This window comes from Canis aureus, chromosome 26 (genome assembly GCF_053574225.1).
Source record: "Canis aureus isolate CA01 chromosome 26, VMU_Caureus_v.1.0, whole genome shotgun sequence".
NCBI lineage: Eukaryota > Metazoa > Chordata > Mammalia > Carnivora > Canidae > Canis > Canis aureus.
In genome coordinates, this window is record NC_135636.1 from 29,894,125 (window position 1) to 29,918,228 (window position 24,104).

The 24,104-nt window shown below is 46.3% G+C and overlaps 2 protein-coding genes and 1 pseudogene across 13 annotated transcripts in view; 1 reads left to right on the top strand and 2 right to left on the bottom strand.

The window, feature by feature from the left end:
• Window positions 1–362: 362 nt before the first annotated feature.
• GDF5 (growth differentiation factor 5) lies at window positions 363–12,745 on the bottom strand. 2 transcript variants are annotated; one of them, XM_077872893.1, is made up of 2 exons: window positions 3,882–4,890; window positions 363–1,716 (listed from the first exon to the last, which is right to left on the bottom strand). In XM_077872893.1, exons 1-2 carry the CDS (start codon window positions 4,504–4,506, stop codon window positions 842–844), a joined length of 1,500 nt encoding a protein of 499 aa, XP_077729019.1. In that variant the 5' UTR covers window positions 4,507–4,890; the 3' UTR covers window positions 363–841. The 2 variants fall into 2 exon arrangements, 1 of the variants encoding a protein (XP_077729019.1); XR_013365188.1 differs by lacking the exon at window positions 3,882–4,890 and adding an exon at window positions 12,625–12,745 and having other exon boundaries at window positions 1,585–1,716.
• A 6,667-nt stretch (window positions 12,746–19,412) lies between these two features.
• The window catches only part of CEP250 (centrosomal protein 250), a 49,332-nt gene continuing 44,640 nt past the window's right edge, over window positions 19,413–24,104 (top strand). For 5 of the 11 annotated variants that reach the window (XM_077872894.1, XM_077872898.1, XM_077872903.1 and 2 more), the window contains exon 1: window positions 19,669–19,785. The gene's annotated coding sequence lies outside the window, so the exon portion shown is untranslated. Of the gene's footprint in view, window positions 19,534–19,667; window positions 19,786–24,104 lie in introns of those variants that run through there. The other 6 variants (XM_077872900.1, XM_077872902.1, XM_077872905.1 and 3 more) reach the window with 3 other exon arrangements.
• Window positions 23,392–23,733, bottom strand: LOC144298259 (large ribosomal subunit protein eL22 pseudogene; annotated as a pseudogene).

A 24,104-nucleotide genomic window follows, 5' to 3' on the forward strand; every position in this document is an offset into this window, starting at 1 on the left:
TTTCCCTCCCATGTAGGGATCCATTTTGGAGGCAACAGTTTGACTCAGGAATGTCAAGAAGAAAACCTAAGTCTGTTGCCAGGCCCCAGAAGAGCAGATGTAGCTCCAGACCAACAGGCCTTTGGAAGGAAGGGAATGGGGTTAGAGGTAACGTTGGCCCTGCTCAGCCTGTACTCTCTGTCCCGTTTTCCTGCAGGCAACCCACCTCCCTTCCCTGGGTCCGTCATTCTTTGAGGGGTCACTGGGTCTCCTGGAGTAAACAAGAAATTTGCCACAGTTTTAGTAACAGTTTTGCTTTTTATCTCATCAATGTACATTTTAATCTAACAGTCTAACAGCCTCATACTCCTTACCCCAGCCCAAGCCCTCACCCCCTCTTGCCCACCCCCGCCCAATCAGCATCACATCTGCCCAGGGGCAGGAAATTGCCAGGCACAACGGTGATTCAAGGAGAGGGTGGCACCTGTGGCTCTTCCAAGAGGAGCCCTCCCCGGAGAGTCCAGAAGCCAAAAAAGCCCCAGGTAAGGAGAGGTTGAGGGCTGAGTCTCTTTGGAAAGCAAGGTCTCCTGGGTCTTAGTCCCATTCAAGTCTGTCTTCCTGGATCAGGGCAGCAGAAGGGCAGAAATCCTCAGACAAGGGGACTTGTGGATAGAAAGGAACCTCAAACCCAGTCCCACTCAGAAATTAAGAGCAAGGCTGTTGGAACCCCTCCTTCCACACAGGCTGTGTAGGTGCTTTTGGCTGCTGCTTCCCAACCTCTTTGCTCCTGGGAGTGTAGGGTAGGGCTCTTGTGACCGGCATCCTGGGATGTGCCCCCCAGGAAGATGGAGGGCCAGTGCTGCTACCTGCAGCCACAAGACTCCACAACCATGTCCTCATATTGCTTATAGACCACGTTGTTGGCGGAGTCAATGAAGAGGATGCTGATGGGACTCAGTCGTGTGGGCACACAGCAGGTTGGTGGTGTGGACTCAGGGTCCATGGAGTTCATCAGGGTCTGGATGACTGCGTGGTTCGTGGGCTCCAGGTGGGAGCGCAAGGGGAACTCACATAGCCCCTCACAGTGGAAGGCCTCGTACTCAAGGGGTGCAATGATCCAGTCATCCCAACCCATGTCTTTGAAGTTGACATGCAGTGCCTTCCGACTGCAGCGGGCCTTGGGGTTCTTGCTGGGCCGTTTGCCCTGGCGCGTGGCCAGTGGGGCCCGCCTTTTTCGCCGCTGGCTGAACAGGTACTCATACACAGTCTTATCATCTTGACCTGATCGGGCCTTAATCTCATTAAAGAACAGGTCCCGTTTCTTGGTGCGGCCAAATACCAGGAACAGGGCCTTCTCGTGGACCTGCCTGGCAGCCCGGTCAAAACCCAGGCCACGGAGGTCCACGGCCCGGCCCCGTTCCCAGGCCTCCAGCTCCAGGCACAGCTGGGCCGAGTTCTTAAAGTTTCGGAAGAGCTTCCAGATGTCGAACACCTCCCAGCCAGATCCGTCCAGGCCTGGCACGGAGCGCACATCCAGCAGGGCTGCCGGCTGCCGGCCGCTGGGGCAGCTGGACAGCTTCAGCTGGGCAGCCCGCCCGATGCTGGGGGCCACTGGCTTGGCCGTGTCCGAGGGCTTCTTCCGCAAGATCCGCAGCTCGGCCCCTAGCAGCCCATCCTTCTCCAGGGCACTAATGTCAAACACGTACCTCTGCTTTCTGACCACAGGACCTCGGTCATCTAGAGAAAACACCCAGAAGTCATTCCCTGCAACCTCACCAAGACAGCCAGTCCCCTCAGGGGAGGGCCATAGCTCTCTCCCCTCTGGAGACAGCTTTCTTTAACCTCTCCCCTACTCTGACAGAGGCCAAGACCCAAACCACTGAGAGCCTTTTTCAACATAGGGGAGCTTCCTAAACAGCAGACCAAGTAGAGTTGTTTATCCGTAGATGTGGTGTGGTGATTTGAACAATTCCAGGTGTTTTGTCAATGACAATGCATGTCAGAGATGCATCAGCCTTAAAACTGCCTCTAGCTATCCCTCCCCATCTGTTATCTTATATGATATCTCCTCGGAGAGATAGGTGGGGTGGGTATTATAATTAGCTCTATTTTTCCGGAGGAGCAACCTGAGGCTCAGAGAAGTTTGGTGACTTGCCCAAGATCACCCAGCTAGGAAAAAAAGCAGAGTTGAAACTCTAGTCTAGAACTTTTTATACCCAGTCCTGAGCTGCTCCCACTATACCTCAAGGAAGATCTTGGTGTTCTCGTTTTACAAGTGAGGCATGGAGAGGGGAAGTGACTTGTGTAAGTTAACACAGATAGTTCAAGGTAAAGCTATAATTCAATTTCCCTGGCTTCCTCGTCTAATGAGTTTGTTGTGTACAGGGCTTACCCTGCTGGGTGTATAAGTGTGTGTGTGAATGACAGTTTGTGCGTGTGTGTGCATGTGTGTATGTATGATTGGGCTTACATGTGAATATGAAAGGTTAAGTATAGTGAGTGACGTGTGTATGATTGCACTTGTGTGAATATTTGAAGGATATGTACGTATATGTGTGTATATGTAAGATGATTCTGTGTATACATGTAAGAAGGTGTGTGTTCACGTGTGTACATGTGTGTGTGATTCAGCATGTATGCATAAATATAAGGCTGTATGTGTGTGAGAAACTCTGTAGTGTGTCCGAATCAGCATGCCCTCCTTCCTAAATACCAATTTGCCATTGGGAAGCATTCATACATTGCTCTAGAAGGTGACTAATTAGGCCTTTAAACTCCCCATCTCCCCCTCTGCAAGCTCCCTTAGAGCTGGGGGGCACAAGGACTTATTTTATGAGCCCCCAAGGGGTCACAGCTTTCCCTGGCTGGGCAGGCAGCCAGGCCACCTCCCCCAACCCAGCCAGACCTGCTGCCTTCTGCTTCCTCCCACCCTGTCATTCCCCCACAGGCTAGCTCTAATGAGGAGCCTCTCCCCATCTCTGACCCCTCCCCCACCCTGCCAGCCAAAATCCCAAGACTCCCAGAACCAGAGCATAAGACCTACAAGCAATCCTAGCAATAAGTATCCATCTCCCTCTTCACACTTACAGAGAAACTGAGGCCCTGAGAGGGCAAGGGACTTACTGAGATCACACAGCAAAGCAGAGAGGGGAAAGCCAGAACAGTAACACTAGGTGAGCATAGGGAGAAGAGAGGGGAACAGATATCCTCCCAGGTTGATGAAAAAAATGATCTGCATTTAGGATAGAACATAAAGCATTCATATTTGAAGGACTCTCAGAAATTACCCAATCCAACCCCCCTATAGTTGTGCAAATGGGGAAACCAAGACCCCAAAGGGAAAGGGACTCTCTCAAGGTCACACTGTGAATTAGACCCTAAGTCTGCCACACCCCCACCCCGCAACCCACCCCGCACTCCACCGTGATTCCAAGATGCCCCATTTAGTGTCTTCACCTATCCTGCCTCCTCTGCCCCCTGTAGCCTGAAGGCAAATTTGCAGAACCACAGCTCTCTAGAGATTAATTTCTCTGACATCTTAGAAAACCTCCAAACCTCCAGAGCCTGGAAAGTCTTGCCAACCCAACTAGGAACACAGCATGGCCTGGTAAGAGACTTAAAAGTGTGGTCCCCAAATCTGCCGCCAACTGGCAGGCCCCGTCTCCTGTCTGGGCTTCGGCTACCCCTTCTGCACCTTGCAGGGGTTGGCTCTGCAATGGCCGGCAGCCTGGGAGCCTGGGAGCCGGGATGTGGGAGGTACGTCCCTGATACCACCCTGGGCCGATGCACACACTGTCTCCCGCCGGTGCAGCCGTGCAGCGGCATCAGGGCTCTGGAAGGCCCCTCCACACATGCAGGTGCCCCTCCCTCGGAGCCGCGCCCCTGCCGCCCCACCCCCTCACCTTGCCCTTTGTCAATAAAGCTGGTGATGGTGTTGGCCAGGCCAGCCTCCAACTTCACGCTGCTGTTGCCTCCCTTTCTGTCAGCATCGGACAGCGTCCTGTACAGCGAGAGCATGTACTCGTGGGGCGTGATGGGGGGCGGGCGGAACGGCTCCTTGGGCTCTGGAGGGGGCCCAGTCTCCCTGGCCTTCTTCAGCAGGAAGGGGCCGGGGACAGATCCTGCCTTTGGAGGTGCCTTACCCCCAGGAAGCTGTCCTTTGGGGGTCACCGTCCGCGGTGCCGCCTGCCTGGTCTGGGTAGGGTGTCCTGGCTTGGGTTCAGGGCTGCCCGGTCTGGGGGGCAGCTTTTTAGGTTCATCCTTCTTGGGCTGTGTCAGGCCTCCCGTCTGCCCGGTGCCCCCCTTGGCCCTGGCATTGGCGGCCCCCCCACCATAGCTGTGACCCCCTGGTCTAAAGACGCTCCGGGCCAGAGGGGGCCTCTCCTTGGCTTCCGCTTTGGCCAATGCTGGCCTGGCCCCCTGGGGTCTCTGGCCCAAGTCAGGGGCACCCAACACAGTGCAGATGAATTCCAGGTCCAGCCAAGCCAGGTGCCAAAGCAAAAAAGTGAGGAGTTTGGGGAGTCTCATCCTCTGGCCAGCCGCTGAATGACACCAAAGAGAAGGGCGGCAGCAGCGAAGGTGCCTCTGGTTTGGCAGGAAAAACCATGAACGGAGTGGACCCCCAAAAGCAGCGGCAGCAGCGGGAGCGGCAGAAGGAAAGGCTTTCTCCTCAGTCTGAGACTCTTTAAGTCTGCCGGGTGTGTGTTTGTATCCAGTCCCATAGTGGAAATGCTCTCGTATCCAGACGTGCACCGTCTCCAGTCAGCAGCTGAAAATAACTCGTTCTTGAAAGGAGAAAGCCGACCGCCCCCTTTCTCCTGCACAACTGACTGAGGGCTTCAAGGAGGCTTGTATAAGGCTGAGGGATTTTTCCAAGAAGGAAGAATGGCGTAATGCTGCCTGTGTGCTCCAGTTTTTTTTTTTTTTTTTTTTTTTTTAAGTTTTGAATCCTTTCCAGTGAAAATACTTCACACACGCGCACACACACATACACACACACACGCCTGCAGGTGCTCAGAAAAATCTTTTACAAACCTGAACTCAGGAATTGGAAACGGAATTCCAACCCAAACCAATTTAATTACTCTCTGATGTCATGCTGTCTAAACTCATTTAAGTGCGATATATTTATGTGAAAAAAATCACCGCTGCCCTTTCGAGGCCACGGCTCACGGGGGCTCTTGGCACAGAGCCTCGCAGCAGGGCTCTAGGCTTAGGGGGCCCTCTCAGTCCGTGGAGCAGACTCAGGAGTCTTCACCTCCACCTCAAGGGCCAGCCCACCCCACCTTCCTGAGGAGAGATACTGAGGAATGAGCTCAAGATCTTAAGCCCCAGAAGCCTGGGGAGTGTGGGTTTTCAGTTAAGTCCTTGGGGTGTTTTAAAGCAGTTTCAACCCCTGCGTCTAGTCTGGGGCCTGATTTGTTGTTGGGGGGTGGCGGCACAGATGGCAGCATTTACCCACGGTGGCTTTTATTTTAATAAACTTGTGGTGACCCAGAGACAGAAAAATATCTGTACCCACTACATCCCTCCCCCTAAGTCCCATTGACCGAGCTCAGATGATTTGTTCAGGCTTCAGGGGGCACTGCCACCCCTAAGCCCACTCTTTCAATGGAAGCAGGTCCAGGGTGTACCTCCCTACCACCCCAGCAGAGACAGACTCCTGAGTTTTGTGGGAAAGGACTGGCTGAGTCCAGAGGTGGCAGCTTCAGCCTGGGGCAGCAGCGGCCCCTGCAGGAGGCTGGGAAAATGATTTCCCACATGATGTTTTTCTGGTAGCTCTGGAAGTCTGAATTTCAGCCGGACTCATGAGGGAAAGCTATCCCCTTCACCTGAAATATCAATTCTCACAGCTGGAGGAGCCCTCATCCTGAGAGCTTCAGCTGAAAATTCACCTCCTCTGGGAAGCCTTCCCTGATCCCAGACAGAGCCAACTACCCCTTCTTGTATCTGTCGCTATAACACTTGTCACGCTGTAAGAGGCAGTGTGTAGGGATAGCAATCAGGAAAGCTTCCTTCTTAGTCTGAGATTCTTTGGGCCTGCCTAATGGAGATCTGTTCTCATTTTAAGGTCACCAGATGGGTTTCCCGCATTACTTGGCACAGAGTAGAAGCTCAGTAAGGGTTTGATGAATGAAAGATGAAACCAGGTTGGGGTGTCGAGGTAACTGGCCAACCCTTTCATGGTGATGCTCCCAAATCCTTGCTGATCTTCAGAACACAGCAGCATAACTTGGCCATTTCAAACTTCATGTGGTGCTCCTGGGTCAGAATACCCCGTAGAGTTCCATCTCTCCATCTCAAAGGACCAAGGCACCATCAGGCACTCTTTGGGGCAGCTTTAAGGAAGAGCTGAATTCATTACTATCCCTCCCAGTTGCCCAGATTCACAACACTTGGCCTCCCTTTGACTTGTCCACACTGAAGCAGTTGTCTCTGACACTCTTCCTTCCTCTCAGTCCCTCACTATCTCGATCTTCCTCACCACTTACTACCATAATTGGCTTCTAAGCCTCCAAGATCTCTCTGTTCTAAAGCTCTCCCTCTCTAAAACCTACTTATTGAAAAGTGCCAGCTCAAGGGGCCCCGGGTGGCTCAGTTGGTTAAGTTTCTGCCTTTGGCTCAGGTCATGATCCCGGGGTCCTGGGATGGAGCCCCACATAGGCCTCCGTGCTCAGCAGGGGATCTGCTTCTCCCACTCCCTCTCCTTGCTGCTCCTCTGTTTGTACTCTTTCTGTGTGTCAAATAAATAAATAAAATCTTAAAAGAAAAAGCACCAGCTCATGTGCCCTCTCCTCCACGAAGCCTTCTCTCATCCACTAGAAAACATGCACTTTTTTTTTTAAGATTTTATTTATTTATTCATGAGAGACAGAGACAGAGACAGAGAGAGAGGCAAAGGGAGAAGCAGGCTCCATGCAGGGAGCCTGATGTGGGACTTGATCCAGGGACTCCAGGATCACACCCCCCCCCCCCCAAGCTGAAGGCGGCGCTAAACCGCTGAGCCACCCCCGGGCTGCCCAAAATATACACTCCTAAATTGACATCACACATTTTCTTTTTTTTTTTTTTTTTTTTTAATTTTTATTTATTCATGATAGTCACACACAGAGAGAGAGAGAGGCAGAGACACAGGCAGAGGTAGAAGCAGGCTCCATGCACCGGGAGCCCGATGTGGGATTCGATCCCGGGTCTCCAGGATTGCGCCCCGGGCCAAAGGCAGGCGCCAAACCGCTGCGCCACCCAGGGATTCCCGACATCACACATTTTCTGTGCTCCTTCCCACTTGGGCAGCTTAGAGTTTACCAAGTTCTGCCTCTGTCCCCTTTCTCAAATACAGTTCATTTCTTCTACTCTGTGTATGTACTTTTTCCCATTTTTTAAAATCATAATTTAATCGCTATGACTGTGATAATTGATTTAGATTTCTATATCCTCTATCAGATTATGACTAATCGGTACATATTCATCTTTCACTTATTCCCAGCACTGGGCACAGGGTCCAGCATCTAGCAGATTCTCAATGTGTGTAGAGATATGGATGAGTAAACCTCTAAGAGACACTTATATACAAAAGCCATAATTTTCAACTTCAAGATATAGTTACTTATAGACGTAACATGACTTCCCTGCTGGACTCTGAGTTCCCTACAGGGAAGGATTCTGTCTCGGCACTTATCTGGCACTTTGTAAGCTTGATTTAGTGAGCAAATGAAGGGATGAATGAATCAAACAACGAAGATGTCCCTGCACGTGGTTTGATAAAGAGTGAAGACCCCTGGAGACGAGCAGACTGGTTTGGAATCCTGGTTCTGCTAGATGCTTTAGTGCATTGTGTGATTTTTGGAAGCCTCTACACCTCTCTGAAACTTGGAACAAGGATCACAAGAAGTACTTACATCATAGGGTGTTTGTAGGGATTCAATTAACTGAATCATAAAAGGTGAGTAACCTCTCACCTGACAAATATTCATAATAGCTACTATTTATTGAGCAGGTAGTCAAATAAACTAAACTCCAGTTTTCGCAGTCCACTGTATTTTTACCCTATTGATCTTCACAATAATCATATGATGAAAGTGCTCCTGATATCCCCATTTTGCAGATGAAGAAACAGAAGTTCAGAAAGGTCACTTTTTAAGCTTAATTCCTGCTTTGACACATTTTATGCCTAAGAATTCTAACTTGGCCTTTAGAAATACAAGAAGTAAAAGGGTGGTGGAGGTGATGCTGGTATTCCTTTTTTTTTTTTTAGAGAGAGAGAGAATTTAGATATTTTATTTTATTATTTTAAAAAAGATTTTTATTTTATTTATCTATTCATGAGAGACACAGAGAGAGGCAGAGACATCAGCAGAGGGAGAAGCAGGCTCCATGCAGGGAGCCCAATATGGGACTTGATCCCAAATTCCAGGATCATGCCCTGAGCTGAAGGCAGATGTGCTCAACCGCTGAGCCACCCAGGCGTCCCTGATTCTGGTATTCTTGGCTTTCAGTCAAGGTCTCATCCAAAGGACTGGGACTTCGGGGACACAGAGGAGTCTCAGAGTAGGGGCACAGAGGCTATTTTTGGGGGATCAGGGAACTCCAGAAATGGGATGGGAGCAGGGAAAGGGGACTCTGAGCTAGCTGAGAAGGCCCTCTCCAGGGAAGAGCCCAGGGGACGGACCTGGCTCTCACTATAAAGGTGACTAATCACTTCAGTCCCTTCTGGTAATTGCAACCAGATGCTGCCGCTGGCAACGCTTCAGTCCCAACCTATTTAATTACTGGGACGCTCAGTCCCTAGGCCTCCCAGGTCCCCCAACTTCCCCCACTCCTGTCAGCAATATTAATGTCAAACTTGAGGTAGAGGATAGAAGCCTTGGAAGCCACCGGCATGGAAATAATCCTTATAGTACCTTTTGCCATGAAGAACCTTTAAGTTTTATGTGTTTCCCCATCCATTATCTCTTTGGTACTCCACAAAATATCCTCTTAAAGTTGGTGGGCCAGAGTATTATTATCCCCATTTCACAGATGAGCAAATAGTGAATTGAGTAATAATAATAATCATCCTTTGCTTTTTTTCAGGCACTTAGCAATTTTCAAAGTGGTTTCACATTCATGATGCTATCTGAGCCTCCTGGGATCTCTCAGAGCCAGTCCAGCACACAGGACAGTGGCTGAGAGTCTAGCCTCCAGGATCAGACAACTCAGCTTGTGTCCTGCCTGTGCCTCTAACCAATTGGGTGACTGTGGATATTCATTCATTTATGTACTTAATTATTCAGCAACTATATATTGGGTGCCTACCGTGTTGACAGGCTCTGCACCTAAGCACTCAATATCTAGCAGTGGACAAGACAACCAAGTCTGCTGAAACCAAAATTCTGGTGGAAGAGATGGAAAAACAAGCAAACCAATGCATAACTTCAGAGAATTCTAAATGCGGTGAAGAAAAATTAAGTAGAAGTTCAGAAAGGTCACTTCAGAAGGGTCAAAGGAATGTTTGTTTTAGATAGGAATGTCTCTTTGAGGGAGTGAAATTTGAGCAGAGATCTGGAGGTAGTGAGGGAATGAGCCACCCAAAGGTCTGGAGGATGATCATTCCAGGCGGAAGGAATAGCAGATGCAAAAGCCTTGAGTCAGGAAAGTGCTCTGCATATCTATGAACCAAGAGAAGTTGGTATGGCTGAAGCAGAGTGAGCAAGGGGGAGGAGGGGGGTCAGAGGAGATGAGGTCAGATCATGCCAGGACTGCTTTGACTATGGCCTTGCAAGGCAGAGAAAGGAAGTTGGATTTTATGGTTGATGTGGTGGGAAACCCAACGGAGAGTTCTAAGAAAGAAAGTCTGATTTGTAACATGATTAAGAGCTGGGCTACCCATTCCTGGAAAGCCACAAACTACCAAAACTGGAACAGGAAGAAATAGAAAACCTGAACAGGCCAATAACCAGGGAGGAAATTGAAGCAGTCATCAAAAACCTCCCAAGACACAAGAGTCCAGGGCCAGATGGCTTCCCAGGAGAATTTTATCAAACGTTTAAAGAAGAAATCATACCTATTCTCCTAAAGCTGTTTGGAAAGATAGAAAGAGATGGAGTACTTCCAAATTCGTTCTATGAAGCCAGCATCACCTTAATTCCAAAGCCAGACAAAGACCCCGCCAAAAAGGAGAATTACAGACCAATATCCCTGATGAACATGGATGCAAAAATTCTCAACAAGATACTGGCCAATAGGATCCAACAGTACATTAAGAAAATTATTCACCATGACCAAGTAGGATTTATCCCTGGGACACAAGGCTGGTTCAACACCCGTAAAACAATCAATGTGATTCATCATATCAGCAAGAGAAAAACCAAGAACCATATGATCCTCTCATTGGATGCAGAGAAAGCATTTGACAAAATACAGCATCCATTCCTGATCAAAACTCTTCAGAGTGTAGGGATAGAGGGAACATTCCTCGACATCTTAAAAGCCATCTATGAAAAGCCCACAGCAAATATCATTCTCAATGGGGAAGCACTAGGAGCCTTTCCCCTAAGATCAGGAACAAGACAGGGATGTCCACTCTCACCACTGCTATTCAACATAGTACTGGAAGTCCTAGCCTCAGCAATCAGACAACAAAAAGACATTAAAGGCATTCAAATTGGCAAAGAAGAAGTCAAACTCTCCCTCTTCGCCGATGACATGATACTCTACATAGAAAACCCAAAAGTCTCCACCCCAAGATTGCTAGAACTCATACAGCAATTCGGTAGCGTGGCAGGATACAAAATCAATGCCCAGAAGTCAGTGGCATTTCTATACACTAACAAGGAGACTGAAGAAAGAGAAATTAAGGAGTCAATCCCATTTACAATTGCACCCAAAAGCATAAGATACCTAGGAATAAACCTCACCAAAGATGTAAAGGATCTATACCCTCAAAACTATAGAACACTTCTGAAAGAAATTGAGGAAGACACAAAGAGATGGAAAAATATTCCATGCTCATGGATTGGCAGAATTAATATTGTGAAAATGTCAATGTTACCCAGGGCAATATACACGTTTAATGCAATCCCTATCAAAATACCATGGACTTTCTTCAGAGAGTTAGAACAAATTATTTTAAGATTTGTGTGGAATCAGAAAAGACCCCGAATAGCCAGGGGAATTTTAAAAAAGAAAACCATATCTGGGGGCATCACAATGCCAGATTTCAGGTTTTACTACAAAGCTGTGGTCATCAAGACAGTGTGGTACTGGCACAAAAACAGACACATAGATCAGTGGAACAGAATGGAGAATCCAGAAGTGGACCCTGAACTTTATGGGCAACTAATATTCGATAAAGGAGGAAAGACTATCCATTGGAAGAAAGACAGTCTCTTCAATAGATGGTGCTGGGAAAATTGGACATCCACATGCAGAAGAATGAAACTAGACCACTCTCTTTCACCATACACAAAGATAAACTCAAAATGGATGAAAGATCTAAATGTGAGACAAGATTCCATCAAAATCCTAGAGAAGAACACAGGCAACACCCTTTTTGAACTCGGCCATAGTAACTTCTTGCAAGATACATCCACGAAGGCAAAAGAAACAAAAGCAAAAATGAACTATTGGGACTTCATCAAGATAAGAAGCTTTTGCACAGCAAAGGATACAGTCAACAAAACTCAAAGACAACCTACAGAATGGGAGAAGATATTTGCAAATGACATATCAGATAAAGGGCTAGTTTCCAAGATCTATAAAGAACTTATTAAACTCAACACCAAAGAAACAAACAATCCAATCATGAAATGGGCAAAAGACATGAACAGAAATCTCACAGAAGAAGACATAGACATGGCCAACATGCACATGAGAAAATGCTCTGCATCACTTGCCATCAGGGAAATACAAATCAAAACCACAATGAGATACCACCTCACACCAGTGAGAATGGGAAAAATTAACAAGGCAGGAAACAACAAATGTTGGAGAGGATGTGGAGAAAAGGGAACCCTCTTACACTGTTGGTGGGAATGTGAACTGGTGCAGCCACTCTGGAAAACTGTGTGGAGGTTCCTCAAACAGTTAAAAATATACCTGCCCTACGACCCAGCAATTGCACTGTTGGGGATTTACCCCAAAGATACAAATGCAATGAAACGCCGGGACACCTGCACCCCGATGTTTCTAGCAGCAATGGCCACGATAGCCAAACTGTGGAAGGAGCCTCGGTGTCCAACGAAAGATGAATGGATAAAGAAGATGTGGTTTATGTATACAATGGAATATTACTCAGCTATTAGAAATGACAAATACCCACCATTTGCTTCAACGTGGATGGAACTGGAGGGTATTATGCTGAGTGAAGTAAGTCAGTCGGAGAAGGACAAACATTATATGTTCTCATTCATTTGGGGAATATAAATAATAGTGAAAGGGAAAATAAGGGAAGGGAGAAGAAATGTGTGGGAAATATCAGAAAGGGAGACAGAACATAAAGACTGCTAACTCTGGGAAACAAACTAGGGGTGGTAGAAGGGGAGGAGGGCGGGGGGTGGGAGTGAATGGGTGACGGGCACTGGGTGTTATTCTGTATGTTAGTAAATTGAACACCAATAAAAAAAAAAATCTTAAAAAAAAAAAAAAAAAAAGAGCTGGGCTACCTACCTTTAATTCCTGATTCCCAAATTCACCAGCTGTGTAATCTTAGGCTAATTTAATCTCTCTGTGCCTCAGTTTCCTCCTATATAAAGTGAGAAGAAAAAGAATATGCCTACCTCATGGAATTGTTATCAATTGTTGTTGTAAGTTCTTAGAACACTGTCTCATGCATAGTAAGCAGTACATAATGTTACCTATCTATATATTTTTTAAAAGTCACTTCCAAGGGCACTTGGGTGGCTCAGTAGGTAGAGTATACAACTCTTGATCTCAGGGTTGTGAGTTTGAGCCCCAAACTGGGCACAGAGATTACCCTTAAAAAGTCACTGCTGAACCTATTTCTTTACCTATAAAATTAGGATAAAAATATCTTCTTTTAAGAACTAAATTGTATTTACATCTGTAAATTGTATTTACATATGTTTCATTGTATGACCAGCATACAATAGGTGCTCCATAAATTATAGTTAAAAAAGAAAAGGGTTCAGTTGTTAATATGCTACCCTTGTTCACAAACGAGGAAATTGAGTTTCAGAAAAATGAAACGACTGACACAACATCACATAGTTAGAAATGACAGAGGCAAGACTCAATCCAGACACATGACTCAGAATCTAGTGCTCTTCCTACAAGAAGGAAGGTTGATCTTTCCTGCTATCACCCTACATGTTAGGAGTTGGCAGGGAGGAAGGCCCAGAGTCCCTGATTCTCCTTCTGTTTCTTCTGATCTGTGGGTCCTGGGCCTTTCCCATCAAGGGAGCCCAGACAACTCCGCAAGATCAGAGCCACCTAATCCTTCCCCCCAAACATTCTTCTGGCTTGTGTTGTTTAAATTTCCCAGGAACGGTCAATCCTAAAGGCTCTCTCCTAGTGAGCTCTCCATGGCTCCCCCAGCTGAGCTCCTCGGGAACTGCACCTTGTCAGGGAGAGGGCTTTCTGTCCTAGGTCAATCCATCCCAGTGGCTATAATCTGGAAACTGTGCAGGTGTCCGTGTGTTTCTGTCTGTTGCAGGCATGAGGTATGAACAGAGTAACCATATGTTTTTCACTTTTATTCTTTATTTAAATTTTTTTTAATGTTTTTGTTTTAAAAGTAATTTAGGGGCACATGGGTGGCTCAGTTGGTTAAGCGTCTGCCTTCAGCTCAGGTCATGATCCCAGGGTCCTGGAATAGAGCCCTGGGGTCCGGCTCCCTGCCCAGTGGGGAGTTTTCTTCTCTCTGCCTTTCTGCCTCTGTTCCTCTGTCTCTCTCCCCACTCATGCTCTCTCTCTCAAATAAATAAATAAAATCTAAAAAAAAAAAAAACCCTTTTAAAAACTATACATATTAAATAAATAATACAAATTTATGATGAAAAAAATTCAAACAGCACAAAAGAATACACAGAAAGACCCATTTCTTCTAGTCTTTCCTGGAAAGCAACCACTCTTATCAGTCTCATGGATAATTTTCTATGCAATATGAGGTATTTTTAAAAACGTTTTACTGAAGTATGATACCCATACTGAATATATTCCAATTACAAATTAAGTCATGCTCATCGTAAAAACAAAACGAAACGAAACAAAAACATTAGCAAAGCTTTTTAACTAAAAGAGAAAGTCCCCTTGCACTTCTCCCCAGTGTCTCTCCCTGGCGGTAACCATTGTTAATATTTGGGACCTAGGAACCTTATTGTCACTCTTGAACTCAGAAAGCTCAGATTCTTGCTAGACTTCTACTCCTCCCTCCATCTAATTTCATCTCCTACTTTGCACATAAAATTCTAATAGATAAGTAATATTATCCCCATTTTGTAGCTGAGATATTTGAGGCTCAGGGAGTGGAGATTGGTTGCTCCAGGACACGAGGCAGAGCCAGAAGTTCAAACTCAGGTGAGTGCATCTGCCTTCAATTTCAATGCATTTTGCGCTATGTTCTTCCACTTGATTCCTGTCTGGAATCTTAGAGCTTAGTTGCTGTGACACATGAAACAGCAGATAAAGTCTCAGGTTAAAATATAATTAAGGACTCTTTTTTTTTTTTTTTAAGAAAGAGAGGACCTGGGCAGCCCTGGTGGCTCAGAGGTTTAGTGCTGCCTTCGGTCCAGGGCATGATCCTGGAGACCCGGGATCGAGTCCCATGTTGGGCTCCCTGCATGGAGCCTGCTTCTCCCTCTGCCTGTGTCTCTGCCTCTATCTCTCTCTCTGTGTCTCTTGTGAATAAATAAATAAAATATTAAAACAAAAGAAAGAAAGAGAGGACCTCTGTGGGAGCTGTCACCAAACATCCTTTATTGCCCAATTCCTGAAGGGTAGTGAAAAGATGCCACCTACTTTAAGAAATGTCAAGCTTGGGCAGCCCGGGTGGCTCAGTGGTTTAGTGCTGCCTTCAGTCCAGGGCCTGAACCTGGAGACCCAGGATTGAGTCCCATATTGGGCTCCCTGCATGGAGTGTGCTTCTCTCTGTGTCTCTGTCTCTCATGAAATGAATAAAAAAAATTTTTTTGTAAAGAAAGAAATGTCAAGCTTGGGTGAGTTAGTTACTTAGAGCTAGACTTTGTCAGTAAGAAGGGGCTAGGACTAGAATGAGACCTGCCTCCTGAGGCAGGGTCAAGACCAGGGAGAAAATATCCAGCAGGTGAAAGGCTCTGTATTATTATCTAATTATCCAATCTAAGAAAATTTATACAATCCAACCAAGTGGCAGAATCAGCAAGAGGAATGCCCAGAGGAAATCCTCCACATTCTGCAAACATCCTATGCTCTTGTAACCACTATGCTGTGTGCACTGTTTGGAATGTCCTTCCTGCCTTTCTCTGCTCAGCAGATTTACCTTTTACAATCAGGTTATAACATCACTATAGAGCCAACCACTCCTTTATAAAATTTACTACACTGTATGTAAGAGACATGTGTGTATTCTCCTCCTTCCCATGTGGATCTGTGAACTGAAGCTCTAGGCAGGGTCCATGTTTGATTGTTCTTTGGGTCCCTTCCAGTGTCTAGCTCAGAATTTGGCACAAAGTTAGGTGCTCAATCAATATTTATTAATGAGGAACGAATGGACTCAGATGGACAGCAGCAAGTTGTTCATAATCTACTGCAAAATACTATATTCTTTTTACGCCTCTAGCTCTGCCCCAGGTGGGTAACTAGTAATGAGAAAGAGTGGAATAGTTGGGACATTGCCTCAATTTCTTCCTCTCTGTCATCCTCATCTTGCTTCAGCCACTTGAGGTGAGGTGTTGACATGGAGAGGAAGACGGGGAAAGGAGTGGGAAAAGTCTTCTTTGAACTAATAATGCATCTGCCTTTATGCTTTTTGGGTCTGGCCAATGTTTATAGCTGTTCCTATCCATCATCAAACCTTCATGGGGTGCTTTTACAGGCTCTTCAGGGGTTCCCTGCTGGGCCTCTGTCCTGAATTTCCCTTAACAAAGGTATCTCTGTTGCCAGTAGTCATTTGTCTTCTTATTTCTGGGGTCTCTTTTCCCCTCCAGGAGGCCCTACTGAACAGGACCCAGGATGGGCCTATGCAAGCTTTCTCTCACTTAGCCCACATCTGGCCTTCAGAAAACATTTCATGGGGTGCCTGGGTGGCTTGGATGGTTAAGTGTCCAACTCTTGATTTCAGCTCAGGTCATGATCTCAGGGTTGTGAGATGGAGCCTGGAGTCGGCTTCATGCTGGGAGTGGAGTCTGCTTAAGATCCTCTCTTTCTCTCCTGCTGCCTCCCCTAAAATAAACAAACAAAACATTCCCTGACAAATTCTGGGAGAGCAGCAATATAGCAGCACTCTCCTGGGTCTGCCACCAAAGCAGTTATCAGGCTTGTCTCTTGTTGCTAGATTTCCCGGGTAGGAGGTAGATCCAGTCACTGTGTTCTCCAACAGCAATGGGGACGAATTTGGCACCTCAAACGCCCCTGGAAGTTCCCTCTCCCAAATCACCTGGCCTGAGCAGCTAAATATTCTCCAAGAAGGGTGCAGACTCATAGCCAGAAATAGTTCCACACAAATTCTCTATCCTCCACTCTCTTGACCCCATAGATAAGGGATTTAAGAACTTTAAAATAGATTTTAGGCCATTAGAAAAAAATACATACGGTTTTTACACCTCACTTTGAAATTTCACATATGTAAATTTAAAAAGAAAGAAAGTCAGTCAGTCCAGGCAGTCTCTTGGCATGGAGTAGGGAGAGTATCTATAAACAATGAGCAAGGCTGGGGTGCAGGATCCATATTTTGGTGCTGGAAGAGGGTTAGAATATAAAGCATGTTCCAGAGATAGAATTTGGAGTATAAAGAAAGAAGCCCAGTTCACCTAGAGGGGACCGACGTTGGTTTTCTTTCCACTGATCCATCATCTTTCCCACCAATGCAGCCTCCTTTGAGGACCTCTCTCCACTCTGGTTCATTAGACAGACTGAATATGGCCAGATCGATTAAGTCTTTTCTCAGAGAGCACTAGGGCCTCAAGCAATTCAAGTGATGTGTATGATTCCTTGTTTGCTTGTCTCAAAATTCCTGGCACTTTGAGGAACATTCAAAGGCTGAAGTATTCTTAAAGCCTGGAAAACCTCTAGGGGGGATGTTACCAACCACACATCAGTTAACTCTACTTTCTGCTCTGGCCCAGACAAAATACTCAGTTGTACTACTTTGTGTTTTAATACAATTGCCAACTTTCTGTTCATATGTTGTATTATTATTCAACACTAATACATATTAGATGCTCAGCAAATGCTAAATAAACAAATGTGAATAATAAACAAAATGTGAATGAATAAACAAATTCCTCTTTGCGAAGATCAAAGTTTAGTTTGGTTTTAATCCCCTTCTACTCCATTTACCCTTTATTGGTAGTCTGAAACCTATGTTCACGCCTCACGGTCTTAAAACATAGTATGTAGTTTGGTGATGGATTTTATACTATTAACCTTTGTAACACTGAGGCTGACTTGATTTATACATTCAATGGATGCTTAACACCCACAACCTATCAGGCTTTGTGCTAAATGCTGGGAATAAGTTAGATATAGTCTCCTGTCCTTATGTTGTTGTTTTTTTTTTTTTCTCCTGTCCTTAGGAAGCTTAAACTTTATATGGGAAGAAATAAGTAAACAAAAATTATAATAAGTGGAAAATGCTGTGAAAGAAACAAGAGTATTATGATAGAAAATAATAGGGTATTATTTTAAATAGCATAGTCAGGGAAGACCTAGCTGAGGAAGTATCATTTAAGCTGAGGCCTGAAGGAGGGGAAGATATCAGTTAAGCTTAGAGATGGGGGGAAAACCAGTCTAGATGGAAGGCATAGTATATGCAAAGGCCCGGAGGCAAAGAGGTTGTTTCTTTTCTCTCCATTCCAAATCCTGTTGTAGTGAACATTCTTGCACAGTGACAGTACCTGTTGCAGGAGTATTTCTCTGGGTTGGATTCCAGGTTTGCATCTTTTTCTCTGTTCCATGTCTGTGATGTTTCTTTTTCTCTCCCTAGTTTGCTTTTCTGAATTGGGGTCTTCTCCCTTCTCCCGTTCCCCCCACTTTCTCTTTTTCTCAAAGTAACTGTTAAGAACTTTTTTGTTTGGGCAGCCCTGCTGGCTCAGCAGTTTAGCGCCACCTTCAGCCCAGGATGCGATCCTGGAGACCCCAGTTCGGGTCCCATGTCGGGCTTCCTGCATGGAGCCTGCTTCTCCCTCTGCACATGTCTCTGCCTCTCTCTGTGTTGTGTGTGTCTCGTGAATAAGTGAATAACTTTTTTTTTAAAAAAGAACTTTTTTGTTCTTATAGGAGAAAAGATACAGTATAGCTCTTATCAAAGTATTTGCTTCTCATGTTCTTTGGCTGCAGATTGTTTCACTCCTACTGTCCATCCAACCACTCCTCTATTCACTCAGTACTTACTGAGCACCTATCTTGTACCAGGCATTGTTCTAGGTCGTAGACATACACAGTCTTATGCAAAGCGTTTCAAGTATGTTCCAATGCACGTAAGGTACTTGCTAAAATGCCAATTCCAGGACTCCACCCTTGGTTTTACCCACTCTCTAGGAGTAGAATCCAAGACTTTACACTTCTAAGAAATTCCCAGGGTTTTTTTTTTTTTTTTTTTAATCCCAACTAAAAATTTAGAACCACTGAGTGGTAAAGAGACAGATAAATGAAATTTACAACTCCAAGAAAATGTTTTGATTGATAGTTTAAGATTATCAAAAGGCTATGAAATAACACCTGGGTCATAGAGGTAAGAGAGAGTCCTTTTTTTTTTTTTTTAAGATTTTATTTATTTATTCATGAGATATACAGAGAGGCAGACACAGGCAGAGGGAGAAGCAGGCTCCGTGCAGGGAGCTGCGGGACTCGATCCTGGGACTCCAGGATCACGCCCTGGGCCGAAGGCGGGCACTAAACCGCTGAGCCACCCAGGTGTCCCAGAGTCGTCTGGAAGTCAGGCTTACATAGAAAATTAGACAAACTGCAGTTCTCTGGAAGGATGTAAGACACTCGGGCAGGGACCACTCGGTGCAAGACGTAAGTGAGAAACAGTGCCGTGTGTCCAAACGACACTAAGTATGCTAGGAGTGTTGTGTGGCCTGAGGCTGCTCGGAGGTTGGAGGTCTGAACGCTGGAAAACCCTAGAACTGGTCGACGGGTAGATTTTCTCCAGACCCAGAAGCAGGTTCCCCCACCGCTCACGCAGTTGCTAATTGTATTCGGATTTGTGGGTGGAGCAGCGAGCAGGCGCACGAAGAACAAGGCCCCACACACATGCGCAGTGTAGTCTCGAAGCCCAGAGGATGATGGTTGAGGGCAAGATCTTTCTGTTACCAAGACTTCCCTTGCTCGAATCCAGCAACCCTGGCTGTCCTCGTTTCTGGCCAGGGAATCTTACATGTCTTAGTGTAATCCCACTGTTCCTTCCGGGCCACTCCAGTAAGTCGGCTGCCAGTACTCAACATGGCGGCAGGCCCCCCTCAAGCGGCGCTATCCGCCGCAGGGCTCCCTGCTCGGGGGGCGGGGCCGCCGCCGGGGCGGGAGCCTGGGGGCGGGGCCTGGGCCGCGGGCGGGCGCTGGGCCCCCGCCCTCCGCCCCCCGCCCCCCGCCCCCGGCCGGGCCTTAGTGGCTGCGTCTCCCACTCCCGCGCCGAGGATCACGCTGGAAATCGCGGGAGTCGAGCGTGGTGAGGTGGGGCCTCAGGGGCAGGCGGGAGGTGCCCGGGTTAACGGTCCAAGGCCCAGAGGCCCGCCGGCCCAGGGCGCCTTAGGGAATCCCGTTGGAGCAGCGGCCTCCCGTTTCCCGGGAGGAACCCGAGGCCCAGAGGCGGTCTGGGACCCATCCTCGGATTCCCGCCGCTTGCCCCCGCGTCCAGCCGCGGCCACCACGCTGGGCTCCAATCCGCGGAGAAAGGGAGCCTCCCGACCCTCGTACCCCAGGGCTGCCGAGTCCGGGAGTATCAGGAAAAGGCGCTGTGCTCTGCTGCGCGTCTCGCTCCCAGAATTTTGCGGCTCCCTCTGCCCTTGGGGCTTGGCACGTGATCTGTCCTAAAGCGCAGTCCCACCCGCCGCCCCGCTCGGGAGCTCGGGAACTCTGGTTCTTCAAATGTCGCTTCCTTGGAAATCTTTCCCGACCGCTTTCTGCAAGCGCCGTTCCTCCCACTGCTCGGTTCTTTAACCCGTTGCACCGAGTGATTTTTCCCGTGGCTCTTGTACAGCCGTGCAGTTGGGCCGTGATGCCTTTTTCGTCTCTATATTATTCCGGGGTCCGGCACATGATGATAAATAATAATATATCCTAAACAGTCACGAAGCGTCAAGTGCTACTAAATGCATTACATGGGAAGGCCCGCTTAATCCTCACAGTAATTTCATGAAGCGGGTTGTTACGTCTTCACATTTTATGCATGAAGAAACAGGCATTACAAGATCATTTTGCCTAGAGTTCCACAACTAATGAGTGGAGCTGGGCAGTGAATTCTAGGATGTCTGTTCCCAGAGCATGTGATAATTTCACAAACTGCCTTTGGGTTTGATAAATGTCTATTGGATTGTTTTTTACTTTAACCACACGCTTATGATGTGCATTTGATTGAGAAGGCTTGGAAAGGAGAATTGTTGTTCCCAAATTACATATAGAGTTCCTGACAAAACCGGCGCTAGAACCTACTGCCAGCCCTGTTTGTTCAGGCACACTCTACCTTTCTTTGCTCCTTTGCTGCCAGAGCTGCAGACCTAGACCTCATCACTTCACAGCCTTTAGGAAGTACCTCTCACAGAGATGTGATTTTTTTGTACTTCATGATTTAAGAGGCACTTTAATGTAATAGATTAACCCTAGAGTTTGGAAGCAGATTAGGGTTACATGTTTGCTCAGCTATAAATCATTTATGTCTCTTCCATTTTTTGAGTCTGTTTTCTTGTCTGCAAAATTAAGACAATGATCTCAAAGGTTTTTTTGTGAAGATTGCAAATAATTGTTTTGGGAGTAAAGTGCTATATAAGCTACATGATCTGTTTTTTACCTTTTAGGAGGTTCTAGAGCTTTCAGCATTTTGTAAGACCATTGGTGATGTGGATCATATTACCTAATGCCTTATATTCTTTCATTCAGTCAAATATTTAATGAGTAGCTGCTATATGCCAGGCACTGTTTTAGGAGCTGGGGATATAGCAGTCAATAAAACTATTCTTGCAAGTATTCTTATAAGTATATTACACATAATAATCAGATAGGGACAGATAACACCAGTGTGTGGGAGGGGTCATGGTACTTTATATTGAGTGGTTAGGGAGCAACTTTAACTGAGAAGGTGATGGTTGAACAGAGACCTGAAGGTGGTAAGGGAGCAAGCGAATCAAGATAACTAACTGGAAGAAGAGGCCCAGAAAAGAGTGGGTAGTTTGGTGCGTTCCCAAGCACAAGCAGCAAGGAAGGCTGTGTGACTGGAGAGGAGTAGGAAATGGAATTAAAATGATTGGAGGCTAGGATCAAATAATTAGGAGCCTGTAGGCCATGAGGATGATTTTGGTTTTTACTCTGAGTAGCCATTGGAGGGTTCTGAGTTGCATAATCTGTCACTGTTTTAAAAGGATCACTCTGATTACTCTGTTGAGAAGGAACAACTTTTAGAAGCAAGAGTGGAAGCATCTCAGCTGTCTAGGGAGCTTTTGCAGTAATCTAAATGTATTCTCTATTGCTGGGGAAAAAAATCATCCCCAAATTTAGCAGCTTGAAATAGCAATTATTATCTCATACAGTTGTGGATTAGAAATCTAGGAGCAGGGTGAGTGGCACCTGGGTGGCTCAGTCCCTTAAGCGTCTGCTTTCGCCTCAGGTCACAATCCCAGGGTCCTGGGATGGAGTCCTGCATCAGGCTCACTGCTCAGTGGGGAGTCTGCTTCTCCCTCTCCTTCTGCCTGTCCCTGCTGCTTGTGCTCTCTCTCTCAAATAAATCTTCATAAATAAAAAAAAAAAAAAAAAAAAAAAAAAATCTAGGGCAGCCCCGGTGGCGCGCGGTTTAGCGCCATCTGCAGCCTGGGGTGTGATCCTGGATACCCGGGATGGAGTCCCACATCCGGCTCCCTGCATGGAGCCTGCGTCTCCCTCTGTCTGTGTCTCTGTCTTTCCCTCTCTGAATAAATAAAAAATAAAATCTTAAAAAAAAAAAAATCTAAGAGTGAGGCACAGTCAGGTTAAACATCTGATTCTTGATTTCAGCTCAGGTTGTGACCTCAAGGTTGTGGGATCTAGTCCCATGTCGGGCTCCACGTTTGGGATTCTCTCTCCTACCCCCTCTTCCCTTCCCGCTTATGCTCACTCTTTGTTTTTCAACATAAATAAGTCAACCTTAAAAAAAGAAGGCCAGGAGGAACTTAGCCAAGTGTTTCTGGCTTAGGATCTCTCAGGAGATGGCAGTCAAGTTGATGGCTGCTTTGCTCCCAAGATGTTTCCTTACTGCTAGGCCTTTTCACAGGGCTGCCTGAATGTCCTTAGGACGTGGTAGAGGGAGTGAAAAGAGAGAGAGAGGCTGTGGTGTCTTTTATGACCTTTTCTTGGAAGTCATTTCTACTTTATTCAGCTTCATTAACTTTATTCCAGTTCCTACTCCGGGAGAGAGAATTAGGCTCCGCCTCTTGAAGGAATAACAAAGAATTCGTGGGCATACCTTAAAGCCACCACTCCAGGCAAGAGGGAGTGGCTTGCCTCAGGATGGTGGTGGTGAGGGATTGAAAAGTGATACAATCTGGAAGAGCCAACAGGATTTGCCAGTAGATTGGTTACAGCGTGTGAGAGAATGGAGTACATAAGACCCCAGGCTTTGGGCTTGAGCAGCCAGAAGAATGGAATTGCCATTTACTGAAATGGGGAAGATTGGAGGAGCAGAAGTTCACTTTTGGACAGGTTAACTTTGAGGTGCCTGTTAGACACCCATGTGGATAAGATAAATAGGTGTCTGGTTTACTCTAGGAGTGTGACTTTCCAGAGGGAAGTGTGGGCTGGGGAGGCACCATGGGGAGTCATGGTGCCATTGTAAGTCATGAAACTGGATGAGGTTGCCCAGGAAATGAATGTAGATGGAGGCGAGGTCTGAAGCCTGAGCCCTAGGGCCTCCAACCTTATGGAGAAGATGAAAAACCAGAAAAGGAGACTAAAAGGAGAGGCTGGAGAGGTGGGAGGAGAAAAGAGAAAGACCTCGCTTGGCAAATTTACGGAAGGGGCTGCATACTAATTTTTTTGTTGTTGTTCCCAAGTTTTATTCAGGAACTCATACAAAATATTCCAGATAAATGAGTTTTAATCCTCATCTTCCTCCTCTCCCTCCTCCTGGTTAATCTGGAAGTAACGCAACCAATCATGTAGATTATTCTCCTTCAAATATTTTTTGGTGGGATATTTCAAATACCTTTTGGAAAAAGTCCCCTTAGAAATTACAGTAATCTTGCTCTTGGTTACCACACCTCCACTGAGATTCCCAGCTTTTCCATTCACTTTGATTCTCTCTTGAAGAAAGTGCTCAAAATTGGAGCCTGCATGATTCCATCTTTTACAGGGTGGGTGCAAGTAAAGGGTAAACCTCAGAACTCACCTCTTTTTTCTTAACCACCCCCTTGCCACAAGGTTTTTCACGGGTGCCATGGCATACTGGAGGCAGAAAACATGCAACATTTTTGTGTGTGGAATAAGAAACAGAAATTGTTTCTGCAGACAAATATATGTAGTTTCTTTGCTCAGGAAGTAAAATGTTGTGCCTTTCAAGCATTTTTTCTTTTTTGCTTTAAGTGACAAATTCTATTTAATGATACTAGTCCCCATCCTAGTCCTTGCAGTATATATACCTCCGAGTCTAGGTGGTGTCATTTCTATATTAAACTTTATTTAAATACCCCTTTTGGAATTTGGGGTGAGGGGGACTAAACATAATGTATATCACTCTCTGTTACTTTCCCTCAGTTCAGAGGTTACTACCCTTCTGGTCTGGTTCCTAGCAAAAGGAGGTCAGTCTTGTT

Excerpts from the sequence above, each read along its gene's own strand:
- GDF5 (XM_077872893.1), bottom strand. The coding sequence starts at position 4,506 with ATGAGACTCCCCAAACTCCTCACTTTTTTGCTTTGGCACCTGGCTTGG. Across the intron at positions 1,717-3,881 it reads CTTTATTGACAAAGGGCAAG|ATGACCGAGGTCCTGTGGTC; the intron begins GTGAGGGGGTGG and ends TGTTTTCTCTAG.